Source organism: Thermoascus crustaceus (genome assembly GCF_041956765.1).
Source record: "Thermoascus crustaceus strain CBS 181.67 unplaced genomic scaffold VTN00scaffold_5, whole genome shotgun sequence".
Taxonomy (NCBI): Eukaryota; Fungi; Ascomycota; class Eurotiomycetes; order Eurotiales; family Thermoascaceae; genus Thermoascus; species Thermoascus crustaceus.
Window position 1 is genome coordinate 1,351,438 of NW_027192531.1, and position 25,268 is coordinate 1,376,705.

The 25,268-nt window shown below is 51.7% G+C and overlaps 9 protein-coding genes across 9 annotated transcripts; 5 read left to right on the forward strand and 4 right to left on the reverse strand.

Annotated features, from left to right (window-relative positions):
• Positions 1-4,927: 4,927 nt before the first annotated feature.
• On the forward strand, positions 4,928-6,231 carry VTN00DRAFT_8019 (uncharacterized protein; the record flags this gene model as incomplete). The annotated part of the gene is made up of 2 exons (XM_069434827.1): positions 4,928-5,522; positions 5,585-6,231. 2 exons carry the CDS (start codon positions 4,928-4,930, stop codon positions 6,229-6,231), a joined length of 1,242 nt encoding a protein of 413 aa, XP_069286285.1.
• Positions 6,232-9,051: 2,820 nt separating this feature from the next.
• Positions 9,052-10,200, reverse strand: VTN00DRAFT_8020 (uncharacterized protein; the record flags this gene model as incomplete). The annotated part of the gene is made up of 4 exons (XM_069434829.1): positions 9,052-9,427; positions 9,514-9,665; positions 9,761-9,948; positions 10,029-10,200. 4 exons carry the CDS (start codon positions 10,198-10,200, stop codon positions 9,052-9,054), a joined length of 888 nt encoding a protein of 295 aa, XP_069286286.1.
• A 1,963-nt stretch (positions 10,201-12,163) lies between these two features.
• VTN00DRAFT_8021 (uncharacterized protein) lies at positions 12,164-13,132 on the reverse strand (the record flags this gene model as incomplete). Its single annotated transcript, XM_069434830.1, has 1 exon — positions 12,164-13,132. The coding sequence occupies one exon, from the start codon at positions 13,130-13,132 to the stop codon at positions 12,164-12,166; it is 969 nt and encodes a 322-aa protein (XP_069286287.1).
• Positions 13,133-13,417: 285 nt separating this feature from the next.
• VTN00DRAFT_8022 (uncharacterized protein) lies at positions 13,418-14,519 on the forward strand (the record flags this gene model as incomplete). Its single annotated transcript, XM_069434831.1, has 2 exons — positions 13,418-13,521; positions 13,577-14,519. The coding sequence occupies 2 exons, from the start codon at positions 13,418-13,420 to the stop codon at positions 14,517-14,519; spliced, it is 1,047 nt and encodes a 348-aa protein (XP_069286288.1).
• A 282-nt stretch (positions 14,520-14,801) lies between these two features.
• VTN00DRAFT_8023 (uncharacterized protein) lies at positions 14,802-16,379 on the reverse strand (the record flags this gene model as incomplete). The annotated part of the gene is made up of 4 exons (XM_069434832.1): positions 14,802-14,996; positions 15,061-16,120; positions 16,179-16,227; positions 16,334-16,379. The coding sequence occupies 4 exons, from the start codon at positions 16,377-16,379 to the stop codon at positions 14,802-14,804; spliced, it is 1,350 nt and encodes a 449-aa protein (XP_069286289.1).
• A 351-nt stretch (positions 16,380-16,730) lies between these two features.
• On the forward strand, positions 16,731-17,544 carry VTN00DRAFT_8024 (uncharacterized protein; the record flags this gene model as incomplete). Its single annotated transcript, XM_069434833.1, has 2 exons — positions 16,731-16,834; positions 16,911-17,544. The coding sequence occupies 2 exons, from the start codon at positions 16,731-16,733 to the stop codon at positions 17,542-17,544; spliced, it is 738 nt and encodes a 245-aa protein (XP_069286290.1).
• A 366-nt stretch (positions 17,545-17,910) lies between these two features.
• On the reverse strand, positions 17,911-19,017 carry VTN00DRAFT_8025 (uncharacterized protein; the record flags this gene model as incomplete). The annotated part of the gene is made up of 2 exons (XM_069434834.1): positions 17,911-18,912; positions 18,985-19,017. 2 exons carry the CDS (start codon positions 19,015-19,017, stop codon positions 17,911-17,913), a joined length of 1,035 nt encoding a protein of 344 aa, XP_069286291.1.
• An 813-nt stretch (positions 19,018-19,830) lies between these two features.
• Positions 19,831-21,713, forward strand: VTN00DRAFT_8026 (uncharacterized protein; the record flags this gene model as incomplete). Its single annotated transcript, XM_069434835.1, has 2 exons — positions 19,831-20,235; positions 20,298-21,713. 2 exons carry the CDS (start codon positions 19,831-19,833, stop codon positions 21,711-21,713), a joined length of 1,821 nt encoding a protein of 606 aa, XP_069286292.1.
• Positions 21,714-22,461: 748 nt separating this feature from the next.
• Positions 22,462-24,820, forward strand: VTN00DRAFT_8027 (uncharacterized protein; the record flags this gene model as incomplete). The annotated part of the gene is made up of 2 exons (XM_069434836.1): positions 22,462-23,908; positions 23,970-24,820. The coding sequence occupies 2 exons, from the start codon at positions 22,462-22,464 to the stop codon at positions 24,818-24,820; spliced, it is 2,298 nt and encodes a 765-aa protein (XP_069286293.1).
• Between the last annotated feature and the right edge of the window lie 448 nt (positions 24,821-25,268).

Genomic DNA, 25,268 nt, shown 5'->3' on the forward strand with positions numbered 1-25,268 from the left:
CGCAGTAGCTAGCTACTTCACACAACTGTCCTCTGCGTTGTACAGTACGGTGTGTCCCATTCCCTACCAGGCTGAGCTCTGGAGAGGCTGACTCATTTCTAAATCCCATCCCATCCCGAAACCCGCTTCGCTTCGCTCCACCGTCAAAATGGCGGTGTGCCATTCCCTCTCCGCCTCGCATCCTCGCCATACACGTGTACCATCACCAGCCCTTCAGCTTCACTCGGTATGCTTTCTTCCTCTTCTTCTTCTTCCCTCGTCGCCTTTTTCCCGCTGGCTGGACCGGTCGCGGAAAAAATAAGCGCGGTCGAATGCGGTTATTCGAAGAGAAAGTCCGAGCGACAGGTATGGCCCGGGTTAGGTAGGTTAGGTAGGTATCCTTCAACGGATCTTGGGAAGTATACATCGGCGGAGGCAACCAATAGCAAGTGCTGCTGAGAATTCGACGACAAATTCCAGTCGTAAGCGGGATTCCCTGGTATGCCCCGGCGAGGCGGGGTAATTATTGGTCAAAGATATAGTTTTTTTTTCTTTGTTCAGCTTTGTAAATCACTTCAGGTTTGGTATTACATACCTTACAGACTTGACTTCGTTGCAGAGTTGAGATCCCTGTCTGTATGTGCCTACCTAGTTATCTGATGAACCTATATCTATTCCTGGAAACGAAATAGGGTCGATCGATTGATAAACGAGGGTTGTTTGCAATTGACTAACTAGCCATCACCGGCAAATGCAGAATAGTGGGCGTTCAGGTATCAACGAGAAAAATCTGGAAATCAAGATTGGGACCATATAGTTCGAGGTACCTAGGTACCTATCGGGTACCTACTGCCACGTCGTATCTATAGCCCTTTTAACATTAAAATTCCATTGGCCTGTGGATATATAAACCGGCAAATTCAAATTCTTACGAACAAGTCAGTCGTCGAGAAATCGGAACAACAACTCCTGCAATGATACCTTAGTCCATTGCACAATCAGCTGGACAGAATACCAAGGCTCATCGAGATAGAACCGTTAGGTACCTAACCTAGGTGTGTATGTGTACAGCTTGTATGGTAGACAGCACATACAACTTCCTTGACCACGTAGTTGAAAACGAGTTAATTACTTAATGCCTATGGCTAACAATTTCCTCGACGGGGAGGTGTTGCTCCGTACCCTGTACAGTGTACAATTCAAATGAGCTGGAAGCAGCAGCCCCATTCTCTTTTAGGTACAGTACCTTAGGTACATGTAACCGTACATACCTCTAGTCAGGTACCTTCTACCTCTAGCTAGCACTATGCAGTACAGCACATACAGGTACAGGGTACTCCATTCTTAGGTACAGGTATGTACCTACCTTAAATTATGTACTCCTAAGCAGGTACTAGGTAACTGGTGCTCCGTAGGTGAGTAATAACAACTTCCCGCAGCACAGCAACTCCCCATAACGGAGCGGAGCACAAAAGGCCCAGGATTTTTTTTCTCCATAAAAAGCGGAAACTAAACGCTCACGTTATCTTCTCGTCATGCGAGATGAGATGGCTAGTGTGATGGGAATCGCGACCCGGCTGGATCCGGCTGGGTTCTGGGCAGGGCCCCAGAGTCCAGGGCCCAGGGCAAGGCAAGGCAAGGCACGGCAAGGCTGAAGGTGGGATTGACAGTATAAATCCCGCCGCGATTTTAAAGCAACGCCTATCTGAGGTACCTTAGGTAGGTGTGCGGAGAAGTCACAGTAGTGTATGTTATCAGTACCCGATAGACTAAGTATGTAGAAGGTACCCAATACCTAGCCCGGTACCTGTTGTACCTACCGTAGACTAGGTACTAGGTACCTAACCTACCCACCCACAAGTACCCACGGAACTTGACGTCAGGTCGAATCGGATGCAAACAGATAATCGCAAATGGCAAGGCAAAAGGCGACAAACAGCACAACTGCGGTGAAGCCTCATCTTATAAATCGAGCGCGGTGTCGTCCTGCGGGGTCCATACCTAAGTACACGGTAACTTGGAAGTTGGGCCTGGAGTAATAATTAGTTGTTGTTGTTTGTTGTTGGCTCTCAGTAGTACTCGACTGACTCACTAAGTACTCTGTACTGCGTACCCAGATAGGTACTCCATAAGGCGGGGCAAGGTCCTGGAGTGAGGGTTGGCCGGTAAACAGGCTTGGGTGGGGAGCTGCCCGCTTGGGCACACTCACAGCCCACAGGTACCTAACCTACCCGTCGAAGTAGGTACTGTACCTACCGCCTAGGTACCTAGCCCACTTTATACTCTGCTGCATACCTCTAGAGGGCTATTATGTCTCGGGTTCTTCTGCTTATGGTTTTCCCGACCTGTCCGTCCGTCTGTCTGTCTGTCTGTGTGTCTAAACTATGAAGCTCCTATTTGCACGGAGGACAGTGGTCCTAGGCCTAATGGGGGATCCTTTTCTTGTCTGTCTTGAGGCTTTGGGCAATTCCTCAAGGACATATTGCTGAATTTGGGCTGCGGGCAAGGCAAATTATAATTAATTGAACACTAGTTAGGCGGTAGGTCGTGTAGGTCCCCCTATTTTTTTTCTATCTCTTTCCACGCCCTAACTTTACGGAGGATATTTTGGTGGAAAGTGGAACGGTTCGTATCCGAGTCCGACTGCTTGCTAGTGTTATTGATTTATTGCTATTCGTAATTTCTTATGATTAACTGTTCCATTCTATGGAGTAAAGAACTCTGGTAAGATGCGACGGCTAATGGAGGTTAAAAAACAAAATCAGCACATCAGGTGAGGGTACAAGATTTTTCCTGGCGACGCGACGAGCGATGCGCAACCGGCGAGGCTGGCAGGTTGTTTGTGCGTAACGTGGCATGTTTCACGCCGCCCAATCAAGCAGCAGGTCAGCGTCGCAGATCGATCCGCCCCATGCTGTCATTCGAGTTCTCGAAGAACAAAGTAGTGGCCCCCGGCCCACCCCTCGTCTTCATCGCCTCACTTTGATCTGCCCCCGGCCCTGCGCAGGTGCAGTTGGTTCGAGCGACGGCCCTGGGGCCCGGGCGCAGGGCGCCTAGCCGACTCGGGTCTAAGATAAGCCTGACCAAACATCTGCGCCTGGACGGATATGGACCTTGCGACGGACGTGTGGCCCGTCCGCGATCATCAGAACTGGGATTACGGCGTGCTGCGGTGAACCGTCCTGGACGAATTGCACGTCGACTCTCTTCCCCACTGCGATATATTATTGCTTGAACTGTTATGGAGTACGCAGTTCACGTATACAGCGACAACCAGGGAAGGGAGTGCAACAGGCTGACAATCTCCATAATGATTGAATAGACAACAGCGACTATACGCGGTAGACGTCCACTTCAAGGGACCCGTATCCAGAGAGAGAAAACAAGGCTACACCGGAGGGCGCAGGTCACGGTCTCTTGAGGCAACAGACTGTTATTGGCAGATCGTCTTTTACTGTAGTCATCGATTACGAGCGCCAGATTCAGCATCCTCTGTAGAATCCACCGTAGAAGTCTGCAAGATGCTCTCGAATGATGGCAAGTACCAACTTTGTTTGGTGATGAGTATGATCCAACCGCATGGCCGGGCCGTGCCTGACGACCTGGCCCCTTTTCCCCAGAGTCCAGACGTTCCAAGATCATCCACATGGTGGCAGGGCTGGAATCACGGTTCCATCGTTTTGAAGCTTTGCACCCGAATGCGTATACGGAGGAGTCCGTCGATGGAGTGGCGTAGGGGAGCGATCCTATGGAACAGCATGACGATGGAGGACTCCTCCGTCAGGGAAGGGCATGGGTTGCAAGGCGCATTCTGGTGCCGGTATCGACATCATAGCCGATCGTTCGACGGCGTACTGCCACGAGCCAGTTGAGAGGGATCGGCTGTGGGCCAACCGTCCGAACTGCAGGAATCAGGAGCGGGTTTTGTCGAAGGCATGAGAGAAGAGTCGTGGAGTCATGGAGTCAGGGATTGTTTGACGCAAGGTGGGAGCTGCAAGAAAGCGGACCGGGGGCGTCTTGGCTCCAAATCGGTTCTGCAGGTCAGGGTCCGTGAGTCGTGGATGTGCGCTGGGCCAATGGACGGGTGGACACAGGGCGAGCCTGCCAGTCAGCGTGTCGCGCTTGGAAACGGTGATTCAGACTCGCCACCCGCCCTGCCGCGCTGATTGGCCGCCAAAAATGGCTGAGGTCTGACTCTGCCAGCAACGGGAGACTGCGGAGCGGGAGTCTGGAGACGTTCGCTGCGCGGCTGAGAAGGCCTCTTTGTGACGCTCCAGACGGGGCAAAAACGCCCCGAGAGCCACGCCGCCGCCGTCGCCAGCGTCATGCCGAGACGCCGGGGCCGCACACGCGCCACGCACTGCGCGCACGCACCAGCACAGGCAGGCAGCCTGCCACAGCCTTCCATGGCCTCGCCCTAGTCCAGCCTGCGCTGCTGCGTCGTCGCCTCCTTCCCCTCCCACTCCTATTTGCAGCGATGGGCCTGGCCCCGTCCGCCCGCTCCCAGCGTTTCTTACATTTATCCCGCCCGCGCCTGCTGCTTCATATCACCACGAGGGTTCGCCCGTTGAACCCCTTCCTCCTCCTCTCCTCTTCCTCTCTCCATCCCTCTCGTCGACCTCTTCTCTTCTCTCTTCCTCTGCTTGTGCAACCCGCACCTCCAGCCTCCCTCCTCTTTCCTACCAACCCCTCCCCCCCCCCTCCCCCCTGGAGCTTCTGGAGACGGGAACCACGGCACTTCCTACTGTCCGCTCCTTAGCCGTTTTGGGAACGACATCTTTCCACTGGCCTGTTGGATTTCCCTAGGACCTTATATCACTGCCCATCCCAGGATCTCTTCTTCAGCTTCCAGAGGCTTTGGTTTCCCTCTGGTCTCTCAATCCCGGATTCCCTTTTTTTTTGCTTTGGACCTGGTCTTGTCGACAACTCTTCTCCTTCCACCGCCAGGATGTATCCACAGGCGTTGCCCACGCCTCCGCAGTCCCCCGTGCGTGAGTACGGTCCGGAGGACCGTCTAGGCCTCATCCTAGCCCACCGGCTGCAGCTCACCAGCATATTGGGAGTGGGTGCGTATGGCGTGGTCTACACCGCCATCGACCTCCGGACCAACATCCCCTACGCTGTCAAGGCCCTCAACAAGACAGGACTCGACCCCCGGCAGCGCAAGTTCCAGCAGCGCGAGATCAAGCTCCACCACATGGCCAGCCAGCACCCCAATGTGGTTTCCTTGTGTCGCATCATGGATTCAGATGATTGTACTTTTGTTGTCATTGAGTTTTGCCCGGAGGGTGATTTGTTCACCAGCATCACCGAGAGAGGCCTTTTCGTGGGCAACGATCCTTTGGCCAAACGTGCTTTCCTCCAGGTTTTGGATGCTGTGCATTTTTGTCATTCAATTGGCATCTACCATCGGGACCTCAAGCCAGAGAACATTCTAGTAACAGACCACGGGATGACCGTCAAACTCGCGGACTTTGGGCTTGCGACAACTGACGCCTACACCTCGGACTTTGGTTGCGGATCCATGTTCTACATGTCCCCAGGTGTGTCTCCCTTACCGTCCTGTCTGTGCGTTTCCCAGCGATGGAGACTGACACTGGAATAGAATGCCAGCAGTTACGTCCAAGGCCCGGGTCTTGCTACTCTTCAGCCGCCAATGACGTCTGGAGCCTTGGAGTCATCCTGGTCAATCTGACCTGTGGCCGCAATCCCTGGAAGCGTGCCTCGACTGATGATTCCACCTTCCGTGCTTACCTCAAGGATCCCCAGTTTCTCAGAACCATTCTGCCCCTGTCTTCTGAGTTGAACTATATCCTGAGGCGCATTTTCGAATGCGATCCTCGCAAGAGAATCACGCTCCCGGAACTTCGCAGCTTGATTGTGGAATGCCCAAGATTCACCACGACCTCCAGTAGCCCTTGTGAGCCACATGGACAGACCGTGGATTACGCCCAGCAGCCCGTCGAATATGTCAACTATGCCCAGCCTCCTATCACCCCTCCTGCTGAGCCTCTCGACGTCCAGTACTCTGATTCTGCTGTCTCCGATACCTCTCTTACCGATGATGACACGATCTTCTCATCCTCATCATCGTCATCATCATCAGGATACGAGCCTGAGATCCAGGCAAACGGATTCAAATACGTTGTTTCCCACGACTACTGGAACTCTGTTTCGTCGCCGTTCACGGAAGTGGATCAAAAGTCCCCAGTTCCGGATCAGCCCGTGGGCAGTGTGATTACCGGTTATTAGAGGCTTCTTCATACGACAAGTCTCAATTTTTGAGACTCTTTCCCCGTTTCATGCAGTTACGAAGTTTACGGTGGTCCCTTCACAATTCGGCCCTTTTCCTTTCTAACCTGGATGTTTAACCTGCAAAAAAAGCAAAACACAAATTCGCATTGGGGTTGATAACCTCCCACTCCGTCGAGGACGTTGTCGCTGCGCCCCTGGACAGCCATACCCGCCGGACCTTTAATCCTTGGACATATACAATGCTACACTAGGGCCGGTCACTAATACTCGGCGATGATAATATCCTCATGGACTCACCACCCGCTGGACCTTCGGACGCGCATTATATTTTTTTGTTCTTGTTCTTGGTTCTTTTAGCACTGTTCATCTATGGACGGTCGCTCTGAAACCATATACGACTGAGATATGTGTTATTATATTCTTGTCATTTTTGGGTGGTTTCTTGTTATGGTGATTGAAGGCGTTCTCTTTTCCCAAAAGAAAATCGCATGAGACGAGTTCGGCGTTCGGGTTGTTATCAGCAAGAAGCGCTTGGGTTCGGGACGTTTGATTCTTAAAACCCAAATACCCAAGGATCCAGGAATGTTGCATTTTTGACTTGGAGTTGAAATTTGCAGTGCGGTCACGTTTCCATGGTTTATAAACGCTGCAGCTCCATTCTTTTTTCTTTTATACCCATGACTTGAAAATTTTTTGGGATGGTTGTGGTCATTCTTTCCTATCTCCTTTTAATGTGCATCGGAGCCTTGATGCGATGATTTTTTGATTTTCCCAGACGTTTATTCACGTGTTGTGACCTTGTCTCTGCACCCTTCAACCTCGCCCAGCGGCGTTGAAGATTGGATATCCAGTACGACAGGTTTTGCTAGCTCGGTGTTATCCTTGGACGCCACTTGGCTTTTCTTTTTTTTTTTTTCTATTGAATATCCGTGAAGTGCGAGTTTACGGGGCTGGGGAAAAACAATCGATCTTTCAATGCCTACTTAGATGGATTTACGCTTGCCGGGTGATTGCACCAAGTGAAATAGTCCTGAGTTCATGAAAAAGTACTGGACTTCCAAATGGCTTTCCGGCGATTCATGTACATAACGTCAAAGATACCCTTGGTTGGCAGAAAATAAACTCCATTACCCAGGAACCGATCTCCCAGTCACTCTCGGTTGTAGACATTGTACCTTTTGTTGTTTGACTCCCTCGCTGCACTGGTCCACTAACACCTCTTCTAGCCCTTTCCACGGATGTCGGTCCTTGAAGTTGCCGACTTCTACAGGTTAGGTACTGTACCTTGCCAACCCTGGCAGATGACTAACCCGGACAGAGCGACAGGCAGACAGGTCTCCATCACCTGCGGAGTTAGCAGAACAACCCAACAAGTGTTCATGTCATGCATGTGACACAGATCGGCCCGCTGTCACTGCCGGTTTGAAAGCTTGACAAACAGCAATAACGCAAGGGAAACCAGGTAGTAGGCAACTAACTAACTAACTAACAGGTAACTAAGGGTTTGCAGCCATGCGTTGCATATTGCATGCATGCGGGTATCCCATTCCCTCTCCAGTCCATCCTTCTCCAGTGTCATCCAGCCACCAGCCCATCTAATCTAATCCAGCCAGCTAACCCAGCCAACCAGCCAACCAAACGGATTGTCAGACCGCCCCCAGACAGTCAGTCAGTCATGCAGATCGGTCTTGGTTTAGTTCAGACTAGGTTGCCTAGTTTGCTAGCATAGCCACGATGACGAGCATGAGCATGAGCACGAGGGGCGTGGCCATAGATGCATGGATGGAGGGATAGATGGAATACAGAACGGTACTCTGTACCGTCCATACCTAACAAGGATGGGGATCCTCCTACTATCCTATCTTATCCTATCCTAGCCGTTGCCTTGCCGCTCACTGTGCTATGTTTTACTATGCTTGCCGCTCTGCTGCTGCTGCTGTCGCTGTCATTCATGCCTGTTCTATCAGGCTGCCAGCCGTACCCGTCAGAGTAGTCAGTGCCTACCAGGGTAAGTTGGCCTTTTAACTGTTAAGCTGTACTGCTACTGTACTAACTATTGAACCCTACTGTAGGATCAGAATCAGGTTAGAGTCATATGATTAAAGTTCGACTCGGATGTGGCTAACTACCTATCGACTGATATGACATGGCTTGATATGATATGCCAGTTATATATGTATATTATATGTAAACTAATGTATGTATGTACATGTATGTGTTAGTCACCCCCCTACCTACCTAGGCAGCATGGAGGATGGGTCGGGATGATAGACATGATGACACACATGAGATGGATATCATGTGATGGATAGTTCTAGAAAGAATGGGATGAATGGAATGGAATGAACGCGTGGAGGGCCGTTTGGAGGGTGAAGGAGTGGGGGAGGGGCAAGGATCGGTGCCTTTGGGGTTGATGGATGGATGGATGTAGAGGTACCTAAGATTAGGTACCTACCTAACCTGAGATTAGTAGTAGGTACTGGACCTTAGGTCTCTTCCCGCAGTGAAGGGTTTACTTTACTGGTATTATTGTATGCGGTTGATGTCCATTATTCATGGAGTGGGATGGATCATCCCGTAAGTTTTTGGAATGGAGGTTAAAGTCATGAGGGGAGCATCGGGCCGCTGTGCGAGTGTTTTTATGATTAGAACTTGTGCACAGCTTAGGTACCTATACATACTTGTACAGCACATCTGCACACAAACACGGGTACAGGCAAGCAAGACCGGTGATATGGACTTGAACTTTCTGAAAAAATAACATACTGGCCAGATTACTTTATATACATATAAAACCGAGATACCTACCTAGCCTACCTACATATTCCTCCCACCCGTAACACGAACCGTCTCCCCATTCACATACGAGAAGAGCGGACTCGCAACCCCCAGGATCGCCCTCGCCGCCTCCTCCGGACTGGCCGGCCGCCGAAGCGGAATATCCGGATACGCCTCCTGGTTCTGGCCTCCGGCTCTGCTCGCGAGCTGCTTCCCGGGTATCCCCAGGGCGACCTTCGTCCCGTCGGGAGTGGTGATGAATGCGCCGTCCTCCTTTGCGGCCGTCAGACGGGTCGTTACATGTCCGAAGGCGATGGTGTTTGCGCGGACGCCGAACTGCGGGCCCCATTCTTTGGCGATGGTCTTTGTCAGGCCGACGACGCCGGCTTTGGCGAGGGCGTAGTTGGCTTGGCCTCTGTAACCGTTATATACTGTTAGAAAATGTCTTAATAATACAAACGCTGAAGAAGGAGGAGAGGAGAAGGTGTAGAAGATACGTACGCATTCCCATGGATCCCACTTGTGCTGCTGATGTTGATAATCACCCGGGGCTCCTTGTCCTTGACGCGGAAGTACGGCGCCGCGGCCCTGACCAGCTTGAAGGGCGCCGTGTTGTGCACGGCGATCATGGTCTCCCATTGCTTGTCGGTCATCTATACCATTGACAGAGGTTAGCTGGCTGTCCGCATTAGGAGCAAGTATGGCGCATCCGTTTCATGGATATGTGTGGCGGGAACAATCAACAAACCTTATGAATGACCCCATCCCACGTGAACCCGGCATTGTTCACGATGACGTGGATCTTTCCGTTCCCAAACTCGGCCGCCTTCTTCACCAGGGTCTCGATGTAGTTGGCATCCAGGACGTCTCCGACGACAGCGATCGCGCGGCCGGGTTCGGCGTCGTTGATGGCCTGGACGACGGCGTTGGCTTTCTCTGTGGAAACAACGTTAGAACCGGTTCTTTATACTTATATACATAAGCAACGTATGCAGAGAACAAACACGCCGGCTTACTCTCATCAATATCCGCAACTACGACCTTGGCGCCCTCGTTGGCGAACAGGCGCGCTGCCTCAGCACCGATACCCTGGCCCGAACCGGTGATGATGGCCACCTGGCCTGCGAGCAGGCCCCGGGGGTAATTGAGGTGCTTGTTGACCTGGGCGAGACGGTCCTGGGGGGCCATTCTGGATGATGAAATTGAAAACACGCTTCAAGCGATCTATATAAGATGGTGAAAAAAAGTGGTTTGGTGATGAGTTGAGGGGCCAGCGCCTATTTCCCCGGATTTGGCTAAAGGCTAATAAGCAGAGATGCCGAGGCTTTAGTAGAGTCAGGGCTCAGGGCGGGCCGAAGCCGACCGCGCCCGGCGCCAACGCGTAGCTCTACTAGATGGTAGTAATGTCGACATTCCAGAAGTCATCTGTTCTATTTTAGGAGCTTTACGTGGATTGTTACATTCTGGGTTCAAATTGCGGAAATCTGTGTCACAATAATATTTCTGTAAGCGGAAAGTGGGTCACAACAAGAACATCCTGTCTAGTAGGAGAACTTGAATGCCAAATTCTAGAGTATTCGTTTCTGATACGGATTTACTTGAAAAAAAAAATAATAATAAAAGAGTCAACAGTCATCGGGGAATAATACATATTATCGTTGAAAGTTATCCGTCAGCAAAGTAATATGTTCGTTTTGGAGTCACTACCTAGTACCTACTACTAAATCCGAGGCGCGCGGAGCTAACCAAAACCCTTGGAGCTGACAAATTAGCTTCTGTACCTCACAAACTGGTTAATTGCACACTTGGGCGCGTAGGCAGGGCCTTAGCAGAGCAAAAAATTGCAGTAGAAACCTCGCAATCGATATGGTAGGACCGCAGCTGTCACCGTCTCATCCATGTACTGCCATCCTGGCTTCTACCGTGTAGGCACTTTAGCTGCTCGAGAAACAGATTCAAATCAAAATTGTCCAAGAGAAATGACATGTAGGATTAAAAAAAAGGACCCAGTGTTCAGCCCTCGACACCAATTGATGGAAGTCTTGCGTGTAACATATGGTACAATATCTTATTCATATACCGAGGTATTAATACTCCAGCGAGCCCTCCTATATACTATGTAGAACTGTACATCTCATTGTGAGAGCCATGTAACCTTAGCGGTACACACTACCAACTCACCCTCTCTGTCCAACAGGCTCGGATGGCTAATAAGGTACTGTATAGCTCCAGCTCTGCCCGCACCGTCCATGTTCCGTTCCTAAATTCCGAATTCGATAGTAAATATGATTAACCCTGTAACCGTGGGAACTCCGATCCCAAAGCTCTGTAACTTCGTCCTAAATTATGGACACTGTCTACCGTCCCAGTAGTACCAAAGAACCTGACTGTCAGCAGCGCTAGCCACTTACGGCTATCTCTGCATTAAATGGATATCAGTTCCAATTGATACAAATATATATATTGCAGGAGCATCCGCTCGCATCTAAATTGTATACAAGCGTCTTGTATACCTACAGGGCTAGCTACCTAAACCCCGGATAAGTTTAAGCGCCTGGCTACCGGTGGGGATAACTAGCCTCTTCAGAATTAGATCTCGGAGTTTTTTACCCCACCATGACGTCAAGCCTCGGCACTTGACACCTTGAATGGCATCTGAAATTTCCGAATGGTTCAACCGTCAACCGTTGGAACGACTGAGCTTAATAGACTTGGCCCTAGGGAACTGACGTGAGAATCCATGGAACGGTTCTTTTCAGTAATTATTATATTCGCTAGTGCCTGCAGCGACTTATAACCTGCTGTCAAGTATTTGTAACATTCAAATCCAATTCAGCGCTTTGTCGCTGGACGGAAGTAGCTGACAAAGGTATCATGAGCTCCGATTGTGCTGGGCTGCTATTGTATGTACAAGGCTGAATCGGTATTAGTATGGACACGAATGAATCTTGATGAAATTCCCGCAACCTGCTCAAACGAAAGGTACGTCAAGCGGCGCGTCAGATCATCTGGTGTTTAGAATTATACCGAGAAGTTGATAGGGCAAAGCCTTATCGAATGTGAACAGTTTGTTGAGGCGGTTCCTCAGGTGGCAAACTCGAGGCTTGCCAAACAGATGCCCGATGCAATTCATATTTGCAATTGCCGGTCATCAGGCTGACAAACATGTCTCTGCAAGTCCGCTGTGTCTATAATCGAACGCAGTCAACAGTCCTTTCAGGTGTGCCACGGCAGCACAGACAACCAGCACATGAAATATCTGGTGGGAGCTGCCCAAGATATCAAACTTCCCGGGTTGGAATCGCTCCGGGACGCGGGCCACATAGATACTGGCACCTAGGAGATACAGGAAGCCTTGAAGCAGGAGCCCTCCCAGGCCAATTTGCCGGCTCATCTGCTCCACGCCGTACAACTTCAGACCGTGCACGACAGGAAACACAGCTGACAGACCCATGGAGACAAACATAGCCGTGCGGACGGGCCGCCACTGTGGGGTGCGGAACTGTGGGATCAAAGAGACACAGGCGCACCCCAGGCCAATGGTGCAGATCATGCCCCAGTACAGACGCTGTAGATTGGGGAGACAGTAGAAGCCGTAGTAGATACTGGGGACGAAGCTGCCTATGATGAGGCCGACGATACCGACATAATCAAGGGCGTTTCCCACACGGGCCACTAGTGGCGAGTGGTCCATGATGGTGTGGTAGGTCGCAGACATTCCCAGGCAAAAGGCAGCTCCAGTGAAGAAGCAACCAAAGGCCATGATATCGGACTGAGAAGCTGTCTTGTAGCGAGGCGTCAGGGCTCTGTGCAGAAGTATCCCGGCGGGGATGGCAAGCAACGAGGGGATGAGATGCGTGTAGATGTTGACCGTTTGGTTGTGGAGATAGGTCAGGGACTCCAAGGAACCTAGAAACGAGAAGGACGCTTCTCGGTAGCCCGTGAGGATATGGTGGTTATCACGCTGCCAATGCGGGAGGTCATCCCAGTGAAGGAGCTTCCTGATGGCCTTCGTGGGTTGCTCAACGACAGCTGCCGCGGTCGACTGACTATCCGCATCTTTGCGGAGACTCTTTGCGTCTTCCTGGTGGAAAGGGGGACGACGTAGACGAGGAAACATATTTACAAACAAACTGCGAACGCAGTCTAAATGAACGGAAATATATACATGAAAAGAAAGAAGGGCAAACAAGAAAAAGGAAAGGAAAGGAAACAACAGGATGATGGAGAAAGCGTTGGGTGGAGAGGAATCGGCAGGCCCAACAGGGCCGGATGGGGAAGACAGTCGGCATCCGGCCCAGACCGGGCCGAGACCGTGGCAAACACGCCAAACACGCCGGACCGACACATGTGACATGCAGGAACATCGTCCAGAGCTCGATATCTATACAACGCCGCTCTGACGATGGCTGGTTCACCGCAGTCGGCCAGGTCGGCGGGCAGCCGCTTGAAGCCCGTCTCTATTGATCCGTTGGAGAGTGTCGGGTTCGCCTCCAAGGGCGACAAGAAGTACGTCTGGAGCTGTCGTGGACGTCCCAACTCCGCAATATTGACCCCGCTGCAGGTTGCTTGACCACAAAGCCCAGGAGGACTATTACAACAAGATCGTCCAGCGATACATGCAATTCTGCTCTCACTATGGCAAGGAACTGGCTAGTGCATTCGCTTCCCTTCCCGCAAGCGCTTCAGCCGATGCGACTCGCAATCCGCCGGCCTCTCTCCCCATAAGGTCTGCTCCTCCTGCGCGCCGCTCTACGCCTTCCAGTGCCGCCATAAGACCACCCGAGTCACCCCAGTCGACCTTATCCAGGGCAAAGCAAATAGAGCAGCGCGTCCCTCCTCCCTCCACCGAGCTTTCCACCCTGCTTCTCTCGCTCCGCAAACTGCGCGAAGCCCTCCTCGCCACAGCCTCCACAACCCCAGTCTCGTTCTCGCAGCAGGTCCACATCTTCTCAATCCGATTCTCCATCCTTGCGCAGCACCCACCGTCATACTTCCCGTCCCTCCACTACCTTCTCGACAAATTACACTCCCCCTCCGACCCTCTGGCCGCGGCCGAACTGACCGAATTCACTTCTTACCTGATCCTAGACTATGCATGTCGGCAGAACGATCTGGTGGCCGCATTCGCGCTGAGGGCACGAGCGAGAGCAAGGCACGGATTTCATTCTGAGCTAGTTGACCGCGTGCTGTCAGCGCTCGTGCATGATGACTGGATCGCTTTCTGGCAAGCAAGGAAAGGTCTCGACGGGTATATGCGGGCGGTGACGGGCTGGGCAGTGGATAGAGTCAGGAGGCACGCCCTCAAGGCGGTTGGGAGTGCGTATCTGAGCGTAGACGTCAAGTGGGTTGTGAAGGGCTGCGCCGGGGACACCGAGGGTTGGACGTGGGAGAAGCTGGCCGAGAAGGAAGGGCTGGGTTGGGAAAAGGAAGGCGATAAAATTATCATTAGAAGACCTAAATCCAAGGTTAATACCAGGAAGTTAGAACCGATCAAGGAAGCCTGATGAGCTGAGGTCATCCATGTTAATCGGGTTTGCGGCGTTCCAGGCGCATGGAAGCAGTTCACGGTCTTGAAAATGATAGGAGCCAACTTCGTCTATGGGTTATCATGGAAAATCGCCTAGCTGACAGCGCCAAAAGCAGGCAAATTTTGATTCAATGCTTTCTAAACTTTTCATCAATCGTACTCGTACAGGCGTGAACTGTATTGGAACCCAACTCCGAAAGCGACATCTCCAAACTAAGCAAGTATATTTAATCTAGGTAGGCAGGTTAGTCGGATATCTTCAAAGCTTGAAGTCCGCATTAGTTCGATCGACATTAATTTCCCCAAAGTGAGACTGCCTAGAAACTTCTTCTGCGAGTTGCATCTTCAGATTTCTCGCCTTTTCAGAGCAGAGCTCGTAGATCGTTGCTAGGTTGAATGTCAAACTTTGGAAGCAGTTATTGGCAGAAACGAGGGACTCTAGAAGCGCACGAGACTGGTTGAGGGATTAGTCTCGTGAACGGACATGACTGCTTGTAGGGTGTATATAAAGACCATACCTCGTTCAATTGTCCAGTATATAACAAGCATACCGCTAGGTTCTGCGCGATCATGGCTTCGTTGGGCTTGTTGATATTCTTTTCTAAGAGGCCCCTCCACTCATCCACGGCATCACCGTAGCGACCCTCAGCCATGTTCAGCAGAGGTTTCAAAATTCCCTCTCCAAGCTGGCTTGACTCAATCAGAATTTCTTTCGCGGCTCCCACATCACCGATCCGCACGTATAAAAGTGCCTTCCTCAGTTTGTCGGTGTCGTTTTTAGCTTTGGGTCCTTTCAAGCCGTCTAGCTGCCGTCTGGCTGCATCCAGATCGCCCATCTCTATCAGCGCATTCACGCTCCGTATCCCAAGATCTGCTAGCCTCTCTTTCCAAATTTCTTTCTCCGCCTTGTCAATCCCCGGCCGCATTATCTCCCGCCGCGCTTCCAGCCCAAGCTCATACAAGCCGGCAATGCCTCTGCGGGTGTCTCCAAATCCGATGCTCTGTAATCTCACAGCAAGGACACGCAGAGGCCATGGGACAATGTGGCGGGGATGGCATCGGCGATCACCCTCACTGGCAGCAGTCTCAAAGTCTGACTCAAGATAGTAGAAGCCAGAATTTAGATCTTCCAATGCCTTGGATTCCTGAGCTGCAAGAAGAGTATTTCCCGTCAATTCCAAACATGCCAACCGAGTATACAATAGGCTAAATATCGTGTTTATGTCCGTAGGAGAGACTTCTGGGGAGGTCAAGAGAGATCCAGAAAGGTGTGCAGCGAGGAGGAAATGGCCTTCTGCCAAAAGCTTGTCGAGTGCACTGAGAGAAGACGACAATGGCTCATCTGGACGAGGACTGGGGAAGTCTGAACGAAGTGGAGGTGGGATTTCGAGTTGCGAAAGGGGATGGTATATCTCTGGACGGAGGAGGAACGATAAGTCTTTCCGCGCAGCTGCGACGTCACCCGCTGCCAGACGGTCCAATGCAGCAGGAGATGCCGTTGCAGGACTATCAGAGCCCCCTGGTGACTGCACCTGAGACTGACGAGGAGAGGTGAGAATTTCTGGAGGAGCTAGCGGACTGATAAGCTGTTAGCAATATTTCCTGGGAGAGTACGAATCGTCGAGCACATGCTTACTCGTCAGTTGCATCCAGAGGCCCTTTCGTCACACTTCGAGGGCGGGAAGCTGTAATCAAGTCAATACCACCTTCAAGATGGTTCCAGAAGCCATGGAACAACCTCATGCAGAGCATGAAGTGGCTGGTGAACATGGCTGCTGGTGGGGTGCTCACACTTGACAGAGGGGTTGCGGCGATGTTTGGACCCCTGAGACTCCATGGTCACAAATATCTACCTTTCACACATTCACCAGGAACAATTAAGGCTATACAATGCCCAGTTATCCATCCACTCTGTGTCGCTGGAGAGTGCTCCAGATCCGCGCGACGTGACGCATGTCGGATAAGTACAATCCGTCGCGATAAGTGATAGGCGAAGCTATGGATGGGAAGCTCCAATTCTGCCCAAGGCGGTGAGGGCATCTCCTGGATCCGGCGAGCTGGCCTCGATACTCTGAACACCAGCAACAAGCTCCGGTTCAACTCCGTCCATCCACATTCCTTTGATTTCTCGGCTTAAAGAAAGGTACTTTCTTGATTATTTAGGCTTTGCGACTTCGTTGAAAGCAATATGGGCGCCCCGGACCACAAGTACTCGGTTATCCTTCCTACCTACAATGAGCGAAGGAACCTCCCAATCATCTGCTGGTTGCTTGAGAGGACGTTCAGAGAGAAGTGAGTATCTTCGTTTATTTTCTCTATTGTTCCTCAGTCGGAGTAGAATGTACCTAACAAATACCTCGTAATATAGTAACCTTAACTGGGAGATCATCATTGTGGACGATGGCTCTCCTGACGGCACGCTCGAGATCGCGAAGCAGCTCCAGCGCCTCTGGGGTGCTGAGCACATCGTCCTGAAGCCTCGCGCAGGCAAGCTGGGTCTTGGAACCGCCTATGTCCATGGTCTTCAATTCGCGACCGGCGATTTCGTCATCATCATGGATGCCGATTTCAGCCACCACCCCAAGTTTATCCCGGAGATGATCAAGATCCAGAAGGGGACCAATGCCGACATTGTCACTGGAACCAGATACGCGAGTCGCGGCAACCTGAGGGGTGGTGTGTATGGCTGGGACCTCTTCCGCAAGTTCACGTCGCGTACGGCCAACCTGATCGCGGACGTCATGTTGATGCCCGGGGTCAGTGACCTGACGGGCAGTTTCCGCCTGTACAGGAAGAACGTGTTGGAGAAAGTAATCACCAGCACGACGAGCAAGGGATACTCGTTCCAGATGGAGATGATGGTCCGTGCCAAGGCGATGGGGGTTAAGGTCGAGGAGTGCCCGATCACCTTCGTGGACCGTCTCTACGGAGAGAGCAAGCTCGGAGGACACGAGATTGTGGAATATCTGAAGGGCGTATTTTCGTTGTGGCTGAAGGTCTGAATCGACCATTCGGCCATTTATGCGCCACTTCTTTCTTATTCTGGGCGGGAAATTAGGTCCAATCGCTCAGGGATTCCGAACTACTGTCAGCGCTTCACTTTGCTTTTCCCCCTTGCATCTGGATTTCCCTTGACCACTTGTCGCTCGTGCTATACCCTTTATTTTCGAAGTTCCCGACCGCCTGCATGGCGCTCGAGTCGTAGTCTTAATGTCATGTGCAGGTGAACGATGTCTCCATGTTCTATGTATACTATACTAGATCTGGTTGGCGTGGAAATTCAGAATCTTGAATGGCCCCTTCTTTCATGGTAGACTTTAACTCTCGTAAAGAGCAGTAGTCCCCTTTAACAAATTCACTCAAGACCGCTACTCAATACTTTTCAGATACCCAGTCACTCTGGAAGCCAGGTCGCGTCTTGCTTCATTCTCATCGTCGCCGCTTAGGGCGTGGGTAGCACCAGGGACGACACCGCTATATGTGCTGTCCCAGATGTGCTTCCCTGCTCCATCCGCCGCCAACTTCCATCTTTGCAGTAGCTTCTCCTTGTCGACCCATTCAGGCGCAAACTCGTCTTTGCCCGAATATAATACCAAGAGTTTGGTCTTCAAGAGACCCCGCGGTACGATCATTCCGAACGTGTCTCTCAGACGCTTGTCGGTTAGATCGGAGCTGAATAGATCATCTTCCCGAGGGTTTTCCGGGCTGTCGGGACTGGCAAGGCTCAAGAATCTCCGACTGCTGAGGGCAACATTAGGCGGATATCCCATTCGTGCGGTCATATCCAGAGGCAGCAGGCTATCCATCTTGTCATCTGTGTACGTCTGTGTCTTTGCCATGTTGACCAGCTGGGAATAGAGTCCCTCCAGCGCATGAGGTGTATCTTTTGGGGTTCCGGACTTTAGGAGAGCCAGCAAGCCTTCCCTATCAGAAACAGGGGCTTGAAGAATTGCCCCGTCAACTTCAGGGCGAGCGAGGTGCAGTAAACCGTCATCAAAGTCCGGGTTCTGCTGGAGCGGATTGGGAGCGTGAAGGTAATGCAGGACGTCCTGGCTACCGGTAGAATGGCCCATTATGACAACCTTCCCCGGACCTCCATGCTTTGATGCTTTATAGTCCCGCACGTACTCCACGCATTGGGCAATCTCCTCGACGTCTTTACCCAGGCTGCTGAGTCCCCATCCTACATACGATGATGTGAGAACCACTGAAAACACCGACCAATCTGTTGGTTCAAGAGCCTCAACCAGGTCTGCTACATAGCGGACGGTGGAGAGACCGTCCGATAAACCCCCGACGAAGAGAAGGCTGTGGGGTTTGCTCTTCGCGTTTGAAGACGCAGCGTATTCAAATGCAACAAGTTTGGAAGACTAGAGCCAAGGAGACAATGTCCATCAGCCTGGTTTCAGTGGCAGTATCATAGTCAGACGATGGATCCATACATATTTGTGCAGAATCCCAGGGTGACGAGTCATTGTGAATCTTGGAAATCAGGTGCCTCAACCAACAGCTTGAAGATGGGGTAATCTCAGTGCATTGAAATGAAAACACGGGCCAGTGCGCAGGAGGATTACACACCTCCTCTGGAGCGAAGTAATCTAGATATGGGACAGTTCTTGGTGTCCACACTTTAACTTTGTATAGCCGGTAGCATAAGTTGCTCCTGCGCGGGGATCGCTGACGTGATGAAAGCTCGCTAATCTCGGCGGGTCGCTATCAGTCCAAGGTCACGTGCTCGATATCCGATCCGGACAATAAACTGGCTGCTCAATTAGCACACACCTTGTGCAGAGTAGACGTTTAAAGCTCATCTTGGAGCTTTCTTGCGAGACCGCTTACAGCACAGTGTGCACCGTTGGACACTATAAGCGACGCCACCCTGAGCTTGGGCCAGAGTACGGCTTTGGTGGATGACTTCCGACTGATTGTCTTCACATTGCAAGGTCGAATTCTGTCTGTTCGATTTCACCATCGAGACGAATATTACAGCGTACTGTCGTGTTGGCTTCTCAGTGGCCGCCAAAAGTCGTGTGCTCAAACTTCAGCAGCCCCAAAACCCCAAGGCCGATGGTCTACTCCACTTGGACTTGAAACTCCCGACGCGGGCAGGTGCCAAGATGCCCGGCGCTTGAACCAGGGGGAAAATGAAGAACAGCCAAAGGAGCGCCATTGTGGCAGCTGGCCCCTTTATTGAGCTCCTCCCCTGTTCCCTGCGACTATTTGTCTGATGGCGCAGTCAACTCCGGCATCGACAGCGCAGATCGAGGTCATCCCCTCCATGTGCCACCATGCTGGGGTGCCTGTTGTTGCTTATTTTCCCTAGCGTCTTGATATCTCCCGTTCTGGCGGATCTCGGGCCCTATTATCGGTCCAGCTCCTACGATCGTGGAGAACTTGGAAGGTTCCCTCACCAGACATTTCTTTCATCGGAGCTCACCAGTCCTGTCCTGAACTATCTGCAGCACAGCGACCGGTGCGATGATGGCCAATATATCATGCTCACTCCCCGAGGGGCTAGCTTCCCATACCCTGGCCCGATGATTCTCGATCAGGATGGGAATCTGGTTTGGACCCAGCCCTACGGGAATAATACCTACGGGCTGAATGTGTACACGGTCAAGGGTAAGGACTACCTTACCTTTTGGGTGGGCAATGATAACATAGTTGGACACGGTGACGGAACGTATTACTTTGTAAGCTACGGATAGATCATCTTGAAAAATTGTTTGCACACTGTCGGTCTAACTGTTTCAAGTTGAATTCCTCGTACGAGGAGGTCTATAAGTTCGGTGCCGCCAATGGGCTGCCCGCCGACCTTCATGAACTCTACGTCACCCGAGATGGAACCGCTGTATTCACGATCTACGACGTTGTTCCGGCCAATCTTACATCTATGTACGGCCCGGAAGAAGGCTGGATTTATGATGGCACGTTTCAGGAAATTGACATCGAAACGGGAGAGCTGCTCTTTCAATGGCGCGCCTCGGAGCACTTCGACTTCACCGAAACTTATCTTTCGCGCGAAGGCACTGGCGAAAGCGAGGACGGGCCATGGGACTTTTTCCACATCAACAGCGTCGACAAAGACGCTAAAGGCAATTTCCTGGTCTCATCGCGGTTCATGTGTTGTCTTGCTTACATTGACGGCAAGACGGGAGAAGTCATCTGGAAGCTGGGTGGAAAGAACAACATGTTCCAGGATCTTTCCGATGGTGCTGCCACGAATATAAGCTGGCAGCATCACGCACGGTTCCGCGACAACGGCACCGCCATCACCATATTCGACAATGCGTACATCGGGAACGATGTTCCCGAACATTTCAGTCGAGGGCTCTACTTGGATGTGGACATGGACAAGATGACGGCTAAAGTCCGACATGAATACTGGCATCCACTTGGGATCAGTAGCCAGTCACAAGGGTCGTTGGAAATTCTTGACAACGGTAACGTTCTCGTAGGGTACGGTAACATCCCCGTCTGGACCGAGTATTCGATGGAAGGAGATGTCCTGTGCGATGTGCACTTCGGCCCTGCATCTGGTTTCACCAGGAACGACATCCTCTCCTATCGAGCTTCCAAGCGTCCCTGGGTCGGCCTCCCAAAGACAGACCCGAACATTACTCTACATGAGAATGCAACGTACGTAAGCTGGAATGGGGCCACGGAAGTCGTCACCTGGGTCATGCAGGGCGCTGACGCTGATGGAGCCCATGATGGCGACTACGTCTTTCTCGCCGAGCTGCCTAAAAAAGGATTTGAGACGGTCATCCCTATCCCAGAGGACAACACGCACCCATTTCTCCGTGTCATTGGCCTCGATGCTTCGGGCGACATCTTGGGCTCCACCCCCACGGTGAAGTGGGATCCGGTGCAGGACGTTGACGATGGCAGCAAGATCGACACGCACGCTCTCCTCTTCTTTTTCGTCGGTTTCTTCTCCGCAGTCCTCCTGGCTCTGTGCAGCTGGGGCATCGGTAGCCTCGTGACGTGTACACGGGATGCAAGGCGGAGAAGGAAGAACCATGAAGACAGACTGACAGCGCGCTGGAAACATGCAGATTTCTACGGGGAGGAGGAACAACTGAGTGAGGATGAGATCGGAGATACAGTTGAGTTTTCCCTTCTACCGCAATCGGAACGCGAAAACCATGCGACGGATGGCCGGCGATGACACAGCCTTGGCCAGAGGGCAAATTAATTTTTTTTCCCGTGTACAGCAGTCAGTCACGATTTTTTGTATGTCCATATTCTATCTTAGAGGTCAAGTATAGAGGTAAGCAATGGGTATGAGGTCGAGTACATTAGGTAGTAATAAGGCAATAGGCATCTTGATTGAATGTATGCAAGAGTTTATGATCATAATTAGCAGTATGACCGCTTAGTTGGATTTTATCTGAAGCCTTCCGATTATCCGTGTATGAAACACCCAAAACTCTCTACCGAGGTAGGTCTATCTGCGTATTTCTAGGGTCTATGGTATACTTAAATCAGGTAGTCCACAACTTTCCCGCAGGAGCGGGATGATTTATAGTACGTCGGTAATATTGGTAACACGATGTCAGATTACGGTAATTTATGCAGCGGAATGCCAAGACTTCTTTGGCGTAGCTCCCCGTTCATTCACCATCCATCTCATCTCGACGTAGGTCGAATTATTGAGCTGCGCGGAACATATGATGATGTGTTTTCTCTAGAAGCTGGAGTTTTCAGTATCTTGCAGTGTTTTTACTTCACTACGGAGTTTCATTCTCATAAGTGGTTCTCTGCCATCCATTGGTGCATGTCACTCCAAGTCATCCCCATTGATTTCATTCTGCCGCTTTCTTTTCTCGGTGTTTCCAGTCACAGGCCCATCCTGAACATTTGATATTTCTGACCCGGTTTCTACTGTTGCTTTTTATAATCCTTTTTTATTCAACATGGCCCCAGCCCGCAGATCTACCCGCTTGACGGGCTCCAGAACAAGGTACACGAATGACCCGTTTGAGGCGGCCGGAATCAGCGGAGAAGATGAATCCGGCTCGGAAGAGGCAGCCGTCAGAGCAACAGCACGCGGCAAAGGCAAAAGGAGAGTTAACAGAGGTGTTTCATCGGATGAGGAGTTTGCTGCCAATGACGGAGACGAGGAAGAAGATGATGATGACTTTGAGGACGCAGAAGATGAGGAAGGAGACGGTCCTCCCCTTCCCGGGATGGGCGTCGTTTCTGACGAAGACGAGGAGATGATCTCCGATGCTGAGAGGAAACCCGTCGCCGATGGAGGGGAGGTCTTTGTGATGCGGTCGAGGTACAACAAGAAGAGAAGGCCGGACGGTACGATTGCGCTGGGCCCGGATGAGACTCACTACCGCGGCATTTGGAACCCCATGGAGCACGTTGGGAAGGGCGTGCATCAGCGATTGACCTTTGGGACGGATGAGCGCGATCTCCTGGCCATGGTGTACGCGCGGGATCGATGGTTCCGCGGCGTGGATTCGACTTTCCCGACCAGGGCGTCTCTGGATGAGGCTCCGACCATGTCTAATTACGGGTGCGGGCAGACGTTTGGAGCCGATCCTGAGGAGATGAAGCGGGAGGCTATGAGGGGATGGGACTGGTACTATGATGGTGGTGGGATCGGTGGGAGGTTCCGGAAGAGACAGCGGGTTGAAAAGATCGATGAAAAAGAGGCCCGTCGCGTGTACTTACCGCGGCCGAAGAAAGGAAAGCATACGGTAATCTTTGGGCCGGCAGATAACCGGAAGGTCTGTGGACTGGGGCAGGAAGAGTGTCTCGACTTTGGCGAAGCTTGGAGCGAAGTGAAGGTTTCTCGAACGAAAAAGGACGCGCAGCCCTTTGAAGATACGGAAAATGTGCCTCCCTCGTCTTCTACAGCAGATGAAGACATGGATCAGAAGCCGAGGAAGTTACGGGAAGGGTGGATCTTGAACCTCGGGAACAAGGTCCAGTGTCTTGCCTGGGCCCCGAATCAAGGCGGTCTCACTCAATATCTGGCTGTCGTGGTCCCGATAACTGAGCAGCAGAAGAGCGAGTTCCTGACACCAGCGGAGCCCAAAGGTGCTCCGGCGTTTACTCCATCCGAACCATATCCAGCAGCCTTGCAGATCTGGTCTTTCAAGGCGAGGAAGAATGACGCTTTTACGAGGAGGCTTGATATGACTTTCAAACCAAAGCTGCGGCTGGTGCTATGTACCGATTGGGGTGACCTGAGACGGTTAGCTTGGTGCCCGATGGCTCGAGCTTCGCGAGAGGAAGATGAGGAAGACATATCGAAGAACCTTGGCCTCCTGGCTGGCGTGTGGGGAGACGGCACTGTGAAAGTTCTCGATATCAAATTGAGCAGAGACCCTAACGCAACGGAATTCTGTAAGAGGCAGAAAACAACCGATGTGGCCAATGCATTTTGACTGACAGTCGTGATATACAGACAAGGTTCATTCCCCTGCATTCTCAGCAAAACCCCCTTCTACGGTCTGTAGCTGTGTAACCTGGCTGTCCCCGAGTGACATTGCCGTTGGCTGCGCCAACGGCTTCGTGGCAGTCTGGAACATCGCAGCTGCAGAGAAGCGTGGGACTGAATCAGACCCTCTTCCCTACGTCTACCACCAACTGCACTCGACGTATATCTTCAGTCTAGCTTCGGCTTATCCGACCCATCCGCATCTTCTGGGATCTGTGTCCATTGACGGCCATACACGGTTATTCTCGATTCTAGACCCTCAGAAGGACATGGTAGAAACGACCCGTATGCGAATGGGGTCAATGCATATGTCGTATTCGCCTTTCCTTCAGTCGTTCTTCTCCAGTGACGAGAACGATTTCGTACGCCTGCTGGCTCTTCGGCGGTTTTTCACGACGACCACCGTGGCGAGGCTGCCAAGTACTGTGTCGACGATGGCGCCCTGCAGCTTCTGGCATCCGTCCGCCTTGATGGGGTGTACGGGTGGGACGGTCATCGCAGTGAACCCTCTAAGGAGGCTATTATACACTAAGGAGAGACATTGGCAGCAGACGTGGTTCACGCACGAATGGGCCCAGGGCAAGGAGAAAGAAAGCTCAGGGGTCAGCAGGTTCCATGATGGATTCAAAGCAGAGAGCGTCAGTCAGATAAGAAGCATGATGGGAGAAAAGCTGATCAACGGTCTCGTGATTATAACGAATTACGATGATGGTACTCATATTACTGCACTCTCTTGGAATCCCAACCAACGGTGCGCCGGATGGGCCAGTGCAGGTATGGGATGTGGGCTGGTCAGGGTGGAGGATCTGGCGCTATGATCGATGGTGGCCACTGATTTATCGTGATCCAGTACGCTTGAACAAGGTACCTGTTGCCTGCAGAAAGCACAGACGTTTGAGTCCTGCATCCAGAAGCACGTATGCTGACCGACTCTCGTTTTTCTGACTGTGGCCGTTACTGCCTCTGCCCGGTTTCCGAGCAGCCCAATGGCGACGTTAATTATAGTGATGTGTTATGATGTAAGCAACCGTGTTATAGCCATTAAAAGGTGTTTATGGAGTGGAAACGAAAAACCTGTCGGACACATCATCAAACCGAGTCTTGATGCCATCTTGACTTGGCTGAACGGCCGACGCGCATCACGGCCCGGTTCTCGGCATCCAGCCACACTAAGCCACAACGATCGCCGTGCAAATGGACGTTCTCCCAACCTCATAGCTGGCGAGAGTAGCAACATGGCCCAGGTCTCTGTGGATCACTCGATCT